The sequence below is a fragment of the Antedon mediterranea genome, chromosome 1 (assembly GCF_964355755.1).
Source record: "Antedon mediterranea chromosome 1, ecAntMedi1.1, whole genome shotgun sequence".
Lineage (NCBI taxonomy): Eukaryota > Metazoa > Echinodermata > Crinoidea > Comatulida > Antedonidae > Antedon > Antedon mediterranea.
Genome location: NC_092670.1, coordinates 39004180 through 39013467, shown reverse-complemented (window position 1 = coordinate 39013467; position 9288 = coordinate 39004180). Strand labels below are relative to the sequence as shown.

Here is a 9288-nt window from a genome sequence, read left to right as displayed (position 1 = left end):
TCCCGCCTACCATATAAATTTTAAAAAACATGTGGTTTTGGTTGCCCAATGTTGTGTTGTTGATCATGGGCGTTCCATAATAAATATCGCCCTCTATTTTTGTTGTTGCAATAATAAATCTTGATCGGAATCATCGATAAATAAAGATGATGAATGGTGGTCGTGCGAGGCTTATAAATATGTAGAGATGGTCTAAAAATGTCGCATATTATTTCGTATTGATTGTAAGATTACATTCACAGTCACTCTTATTATAGTATCGGTAAGTATTTGTTGTAAACGTAACTCGATGATAAAATTGAACTAATATAATACAGTATTTCAGGATCACTTTTTAGCCTGGTTAGGCCCAGTTTGTAAGTACGGTTGGGTATTCTATTTATAATTTGACCAGGGCAGCATCCAGAGGGCAAGGGTTGCAATGCTAGTTAGCAATACAAAAGGCCTAGCCTAGCTCTGTCTTATTGTTAGCAACGTATTTATATGATTACAATGCTGTGTAGTTTAATATACAATACAAATATACAATAGTCAATTTCCTATTCTTAATCAATAATTAACTGGCCTACTCAAACTCTACAAATACTCCCAGCCAAAGATTTTTTGTCTACTCTTTTGATGTTTAAATTCAGATCACTCCATCTGAAATGAAGAAGACGTTTGCATCTATATCGACTCAAACACCAGACGAGCCTGACAAACCCACAATCTTATCATCAACATGTGAAAACTGTACAAGAGTGGAGTATCACTTGGATATTGGACACAAACCTATCAGCAACCAGCCATTCAAACATCGTCCAGTTTACCTGCCACCGGGCGCTGTCAGCGTTAAACGAGCTTTAAGCTTTCCACGCGACTATGAAACAGTTTGGTGGAGCACAGCGGTTGGCAATACTAAAATTCCAGTCCGTAACAAGAGAAATAAATCGCAAAGCGATCAATTTCCAGAAAAGGTGGAACCTGACCACGATGGTCTCATCAACGTTGATTTAAATTTATTCAAATTGTCTGATAGTAAGGAGAATCAGGCCATCTACATGTGCAATAAAAAGTGGAATCTTCCGACTCGCGTACCTTATGGCCGATACTGCGAACGACGCTCGTCTGACACTCGCGAATACTATTCGCAGTGGACGTCAGAAGGTCATAGCGATTTTGAAGAATATATACCGCAACTTGAGAATGTTGCATATGGCCCCGTCGTTATGACCCAACTGGATCACAGCGAGGGGGACAATGTGCAATACGTTGAATCCGATTCTGACGACGACGATGATGATAATGATAATGACAATAGTGATGTATTTAGTATTCTTGAGGTAGGTATGGAAGCTGGACAAAGTCGTGAGCAGCTTTTAACAGATGGCACTATTGATGCAGCACTTAACGACATTGACACGTATATGACTCTGATTGTTGGTGGCGCTGCTGTACAAAATCGAGAACTACAGTTGGGTACTCCGCCTCCTTTGTTTTGTAGAGGGCGCTCAGAAGTAACCAGTTGTCAAATATGTTTCTGCGTTGAGTCGTTACACGTCCGTTTATGTTGTAAATTACCTGTTTGCGATTTATGTTTAAAAGAATACTTCACAACGCAAGTAAAACAACGAATCGTAAAGATATCTTGTCCAGGTTCTACGTGCATAGCTTTTGTGTGCCGCGAAGAAATTTCATATTTCCTTGAGCCCGAAATTAGGGACAAGTTTTATCGCTTTTTACTTGAAGCCAACTCAAATCCCAGCACAAAAACATGTCCAAGATGTAATCATCTAACCAGCTTACAAAAAGGTGCTAAATCCAAATCCGAAAATGTGCCCATTACCTGCGAAGAGTGTTCACTTAATTGGTGTTTTCCCTGTCATGCCCCGTGGCACGAGGGTTTAACGTGCAAAGAATGGCGACGTGGAGATCGCATGCTAAAGCAGTGGGCAAAGGAATGGAGTTTCGGACAACAAAATGCTCACAGATGTCCAAAATGTAAGGTGTGTATTTTAAATATGCTAATAATTGTATTCAGCTCTGAGAGAAGATAGGCACCACTGGGAGATATAGCTTATGCCTGTATATCGTATAATGATGAGTACTACTACTGTATCACATCTGCTACGCCCCTACAATCATCTAGGTCATGGGACTACTAGAACTAGAATGAGTGTATTGTATGTAGCTCAATCAAAACAAGAATCTAAAATGTTAATATTAACATTTTTATTTACATACAGGTGCTAATTCAAAGAGTAACAGGATGTGATCACATGACATGTTCAAATTGCAACACCGAATTCTGCTACCAATGTGGAGAGCGCTTCCGAGGCATGAAATTCTTTGGAGATCATTATTCTCGTTATAGCGTGTTTGGCTGTAAATACCGATTCAAGCCTCACGATCCGATGGAACGACGTGCAGTCAGAGGCGCTGTATTAGGTGTGTATTCTGTAACAAATTGCATCTTTTCTATCTAAAGCTCCGTCTATACTGCCCAAATATGGTGATGATATGACATCATCATGTCCATATATGGGCACATCACATTTTTTTTTACATAAAGTTTGATAGTCTAGACAGAACTTAAAACTATGTTGAAGGGGCCAACTGAGACAAGTTCACTTCGAGTTGGTCCTCATTTTTTGTTTTATTTTACATCACATTGTTTTTTACATAAAGTTTGATAGTGTAGACAGAACAACAAACAGCATAGCAATACTACAAAGTATAGTTTTATATTATTACAAATATACTGCTAGGAAATTGTAGTACTGTACTCGTATTTCACGTTTGTTATTAATATAATATAGTTTTGTTTTTTGTCTGGTATATTTTTATAAATACTTTTTAAAAGGAAATTTTAGAAGGATACGGAAATTAGTATCGAAAAATTAGATTGTATCCTGCTAGAACAAATGGATGATACATCATTTTGATAAGTTGATTTCATCACAACAAAAGGAAATGATAATGAACAACTGGCTAGCATCCTGTTAGGGACAAAGAGAATAACATGATAAAGGAAACAGCAAGTGAATTAAAATTGATTATTATTATACCAACAATAGAAAAGTCAAAACAATAACACACACAGTACTAAATTCAAACACTAGGATATTGGAAAAAGAAAGTTTTTTCCAGTATTTTCTATATTACCCCATTTTTTTTCCAAATCATTCTAAACAAACAGGTCACCATAAATTGCGTGATCAAAAGCAGATCAAAGACTGTAAATCTATATACAAATTTTTTGTAAACAATGGTAGATGATACGGCTAATTTGCCAAGTTCAATGGAACATGGCAAGGGTTTACACAATGGGAAGTAATTGACCATGATGTATTTACAGTAGGCACACTGTGATTGTTTTATCATACTGTTTACACTGTGTCTGCATATAATAAATCAATACAAATGATTAGTAGGAAATAAAAATACCTGGGGTATGTTCAGATCCATGGAGTTATGCTTTTGTATTGCAGGAGACCCTCTTCCATGAAATGACAGCCAGTACATCACTAAGGTCAACTCCTATTCAGACAGAGGACACTCAATTATTTTATTAAGGGTACCCTTTTGTTGACAAAAATATTTTATAGGAAAGTAATAATATAATTATGATTTTTAGACACAGTGTGAAACCAATTTTGAATATTACTTTTTCCCACTATAAAGTAAAAACTAAATTAACACACTAATAATAAGAAATCAAGAGTAGGAATGTAAATTCTTGGAAACCAGACCAAATTGTTGACTCATCAAAGCTCAGTATTACTGGTAGTCCTATAGTACATTATAATAAAGACATGCAGTCTGCCACAAAGGTAACAGATTGTACACAATTATAATATAAAATGTATAGTTCTTGAAAGAATCTATCCACGACGTATTACTATTTGTATCCCTCTCTATTATTTACGGGGGAGAATCCTGGATTTTTCAAACAATCAACAGGGTGGCAACACACCCCAGTAAACAATATTAATGGTCACCGCGGTCAAAAATAGACATTAAAAAGCACTTCATAAATTCTTAATTAAGCTTTGTCTAATTATCAAAAAGTGTGATGTGCCAAAATATGGTAGTGGTATGACATCATCATGTCCATATATTGGCACATCACACTTTTTTGTCAAACTAGTTTGATAGTGTAGACAAAGCTCAAGTCATTGTTCTGCAGTAACATTTTCAAATCTCAATATTCATATCAGAGAGATCATCTGCAGCTAATTCATATTCTCTTTTTCTAATATCGATGTCGTTATCTTGTATCTTAAAGTGCAACACATTAAATACTAAATATTATCTGTCAATCAATTTGTCACTTTGGCGTTGTCAGATAAAAGCTATGAATATCATTAATGACTATGGTAATGATTCGTCCTGTACATTAACTCTTTTTTCAGTCACAATTCTATCGATTTTAAGATCATTTATTTTGACAAAATGAATAAATTATCAGTTTAATTTGCATTACTATTTCCCTGGATCAATTAAGGATGATGAACAAAATAGCAAATAATTATGTGGCTACTGTAAAGATAACAACGCTATCTTTAATTTACAATGATGGAATAGTATAAAACTATTTTTAAAGCATATATATTTACCTACAGATTATAAAGCATATGAGTGTCTACTAAAAAACTAAAGAACTATATATCTAAAACTCTGTCTACACTATAAAACTTTGTGACAAAAAAAAAATGTGATGTGCTTATATATGGACATGATGTCATATCACTACCATATTTGGGCATATCACTACCATATTTGGGCTTATCACTACCATATGGGCACATCACACTTTTTATGTCAAACTAGTTTGATAGTGTAGACAGAGCTTTAGAACAAAGAACAGTATTAGGAAGAAAGTAGGGTATTGTCATAGTAACGAACACCAGTGCTTCCACAACAAAATAAATTAAGAATATCCTGAAGGTTTTGGTTGTTATCCATACACAAGTCTTCCAATAAAGTATTGTACAAGTTCAAATCCTCTGGCACTCCGTATTTAATTAAGTTGTCCAATAATTGGTGTGTTAAATGTGTGCTTTTCTCAAACACTAAAGAAAATCCTCTTCTAGCATTACCAATAATAATATCGTTTGCTGTTTGCCTCATTATTAATAGACTTAATAGCAATCACATGTTATCAAGTTTTGTTTAGAGGATTATGGCGTGGAATATAAATTAGGCAATTTATAGAGGCAATGATTGAACAAGTAAACTATTACATACATACATACATATACAGTAGATTATGTCTCAAAGGTAACAGTTACTTGTGCATGAACATCTTGATCGTAAAATAATGAATAAATAATGTCCATGACAGCTTTTTCAAAATTCAATTTCAACGCCATGAATTTTAATTTAGGAGACATTTCTAGGAAGGTTTATAACATTAAAACAGCTTTACAAGAAATTGGATATATTATTAAACTATTTACTCTTTTGTGCTAATTTCACATTTTTTGCAAATTTTTCAATTATAAATGTTTTGAATACAATAGAACCCCTCATTTCGGACACCAACTTTAGGGGACACTTTAGGGGACACTTTAGGGGACACTTTAGGGGACACTTCAGGGGACACTTTAGGGGACACTTCAGGGGACACTTCAGGGGACACTTTAGGGGACACTTTCCTATGAAATGAACAAGGGGAGATATGTGTTTTAACACTATAGCAAACCCATATTCAAGGGACACCAGTTTTCAATACATTGCCTTTTAAATTCATTATTGCATTAGCACCAAGACACTTGAATAAAAGATTGAACAAAAAGTGTTGTGTAGAAGATTGAACATAAAGTGTTGTGTAGAAGATTGAACATAAAGTGTTGTGTAGAAGATTGAACATAAAGTGTTGTGTAGAAGGTTGGTTGAACATAAAGTGTTGTGTAGAAGATAGAACATAAAATGTTGTGTAGAAGATTGAACATAAAATGTTGTGTAGAACATTGAACATAAAGTGTTGTGTAGAAGATTGAACATAAAGTGTTGTGTAGAACATTGAACATAAAGTGTTGTGTAGAACATTGAACATAAAATGTTGTGTAGAACATTGAACATAAAATGTTGTGTAGAAGATTGAACATAAAATGTTGTGTAGAACATTGAACATAAAGTGTTGTGTAGAAGATTGAACATAAAGTGTTGTGTAGAACATTGAACATAAAGTGTTGTGTAGAACATTGAACATAAAGTGTTGTGTAGAAGATTGAACATAAAGTGTTGTGTAGAAAAACCTTGAAATAAAAAATGAGGGGAGACGGTTTAGAGAATAGAAATAAAAGAATGTTTTACACGCTACTAACTGTATGCAGTGTTTTGTCAACTTTGACCTTTTTGGGATCAAATCCAAACCGTGGTTCAAACTTGTGTATGTACAGATGATTGTGCCGTGCAATTAACTAATCAATGTTTAGAAGAGCAATTTCAAAAGTAATTATCATTTGACATTTTCAAACATGTTTTTATCATTTCTTCATCATTGTTTGAGAGACATCCGCATTTCTTGATGAGATTCGTGATAACAATCTTAAAAGGCCTCTACTTGCCTGCCTTTCATTTGGCATTATCATTTGGGTTTATTCGTCATTATGGCACTGCTCCACAGAGGTTTTACAGCTTGCCTATAGGAATACTTATTTAAATTACTTGCTGTCATTGTGTATAATAACTGAGAAAGGGACCGTGTCAAAATTATATTATAACAATTCTACCAAATCTACCTTGAATAATAATCTCACATTTTCTAAAGATTTTTTTTTTTGTTCTATAATAATATTTTATTGATTTCAATTGTCCATTATGGAGTTTGGGGCATACTCATTTCTCTATTCTATGACCCAAAGAAAGACCAAAAAAATAATTTGAGGAATTAAATAAAAAAAGATGTAAAAAGGATTTAGACATTAAAACAATGACAAATCATTATGCCATAAATAGTTAATAAATGGAAACTCTAGAAAGTGTAATGTCGAAACACGGAAAATGTTAAGAATGCTCCTGAATTGCCACAAAAATAAGCAAATCATTTAAATCATTCATCAAGAAATCCTAAATTTATACACAGTGAATCCTGAAAAGATACACTCTCAGTCTCAGGAAAATACAAACATGGAGCCTGGGATACAAAAAAAAAATCACAGTTATGGCCATTGGTCAAACCAAGCCGAGTGGTTAAGACTGTGGGACCGTAATTACGTAGCCATAACAACTGCGAGGCTCCATGGTTCTGGTGGTAGAACGGTTTTCTCGGATAAGGACTATAAACTGTATGTCCAGTGTTCACATCTAGCTCGTGTGCACTTTAAAGAACCTAGTACATCGAGACGATTAGGGGTTACCCCGGTGTACTAGTACATCACAGCCAATGATCATAACTGGGCTTTGACTGAAGAGGCCAAGTATAAATAAAATATTTCAATTACAATTATGGCCATCATTGGTCAAACTATAGAGTAATAATAATAATATACTCCATGGTCAAACCCTACAGCTATCATCAAATAACAATGTTTTTACAACAAAAAATATCAATTTTCTTTATGTTTTGTTTGAAGGATGTCAGATTCTTGCAGCCCCTGTATGCCTAGGACTTGTTGTAGGGGCTAGTGGCCTAGTGTTAACCTGCGGTGCAATAGCCTTACCTGTTTACGGTGGTTTCAAGCTACACCAATATATTAAGGCAAACAAGAGACGACGGCGATTACAGAAGTTCCTCCAGGCTAAGAAACAACAACAACATCAACAACCACCGCAGCAGCAACAGCAACCACAGTTGCAGCCACAGTTGCAGCTACCGTTGCAGCCACAATGGGTGCCAACATCATTTTGATTCAATCATTTGTTTCGATCTTTAGATTTGGTGTACAGTATTATTATTATGGATAGAGTAATCATCTCCATGTCAAACTTTATTTTTAAAAAAAATGTGATGTGCCTATGATGTCATGTCACTACCATATTTGGGTATATCACTACCATATTTGGGCACATCACACTTTTTGTCAAACTAGTTTGATGGTGTAGATAGAGCTTTATTATAATTTATACTTTTGCAAAAATACACTTTTTTTCTTTATAAATAAAAATTAATGAACACACATTTTGTCCAAAACAGTTGGCTAAGTAAAAGCTCTGGTAAAATACTATATGCCAACTAGACCAGTGTGAAAATTATAATTATCCTGTATATAAAAACAGAAGTAAAAACTAATCATGTCTTACGAAAAAAAGATTACATCTAAGTTATTATCTAAAGTCAGCTGTGTATTCAAGCTGATAATAACCTCAACTCCTCTAGTTTTTTTTAAACAAAAGTATTTAAAACAAAAATATTGCAATTGAAAGTAAAGTCTTGTGAAAGTTATATAGTAAATGCAGTATTATACTTGACTAATTACTTGAATAAAATGCCTTTTGGATTTGAATATAATATAAAGTATTTAACTGCATGAATGACTTAAGTATATAAAGGAGCGGTATAATGATGAAAAAGTAAACATAATTATGTCAACTCTAACAAATAATTCTAGAATATAGATCTTTCTATTTATATGTTAATGTGCTGTGTAGGTAAGATACATTTTTTATTGTAGTAGCCTACACTGTGTACGTGTGGCTAAACTTTGTTTCAAATTGTGAAATCTTTTTCTTTAGAAAATTTAACACATAATAAAGTGATTTTTGCAACTCAAACTGTACAACTTTTGATATGAAAATATAATTGTTGAGTCATTGAAATGGAATAAAACTGATATTGTTACGAAATGCAGTAAAATGCCCAGGCCTACTCCACTTAAAAATATTATCTTCCCACTCCACTCCCATGCGCCTAAAAATACTCACCACCACAGGCGAGCGTGCTTCTTGATTCCCTGGCCTAGCCTAGTATAGTAGGCGCGCGGCATTTATAAAGGTATCGGGAAGATAATAAATATGAAGGTTTAGTTTAATAACTGTAGGCTATAGGTCTTAGTCCGGTTTGTCGTCGTAAAATTAGTCCATAAACATAAGTATAATACAATTTTAACTAGCCTAAATTCCTTCACTTTCATTTTCGCCGGTAGAGTGTGTCGATCGTCGCATGTGATCGGGGGCACGTGGTGTTGGGCCGTGGGGACGGATAATGCCGTTTCTGATTGGTCAGTAGTTCACTTCATCGTGAATATTAATTTGATTAAGCTTGGTTCCCACTAGCGACGCAACCTACGAAACGTTAGAAAATCCCCCGCCTGCGTGCAGCGTGAAATCAAACCTGCAAGCGATGTTTGCAGCACTGTTGCA

The 9288-nt window shown here is 34.5% G+C and overlaps 2 protein-coding genes across 2 annotated transcripts in view; one reads left to right on the top strand and one right to left on the bottom strand.

Moving 5' to 3' along the window:
* Positions 1 to 9288, bottom strand: part of LOC140039194 (lipid droplet-associated hydrolase-like) — a 251811-nt gene that overhangs the window by 21153 nt on the left and 221370 nt on the right. The gene's annotated exons all lie outside the window — the stretch shown is intronic.
* On the top strand, positions 148 to 8619 carry LOC140049973 (uncharacterized). The gene is made up of 4 exons (XM_072094938.1): positions 148 to 262; positions 633 to 1985; positions 2226 to 2427; positions 7563 to 8619. The coding sequence occupies exons 2-4, from the start codon at positions 648 to 650 to the stop codon at positions 7835 to 7837; spliced, it is 1815 nt and encodes a 604-aa protein (XP_071951039.1). The 5' UTR covers positions 148 to 262; positions 633 to 647; the 3' UTR covers positions 7838 to 8619.

Bases quoted from the DNA above. Each gene is read 5' to 3' on its own strand.
- LOC140049973 (XM_072094938.1), top strand. From the start codon at position 648: ATGAAGAAGACGTTTGCATCTATATCGACTCAAACACCAGACGAGCCT. The intron at 1,986-2,225 runs GTGTGTATTTTA...ATTTACATACAG, and splicing joins ACAGATGTCCAAAATGTAAG to GTGCTAATTCAAAGAGTAAC. The intron at 2,428-7,562 runs GTGTGTATTCTG...TTTTGTTTGAAG, and splicing joins AGTCAGAGGCGCTGTATTAG to GATGTCAGATTCTTGCAGCC.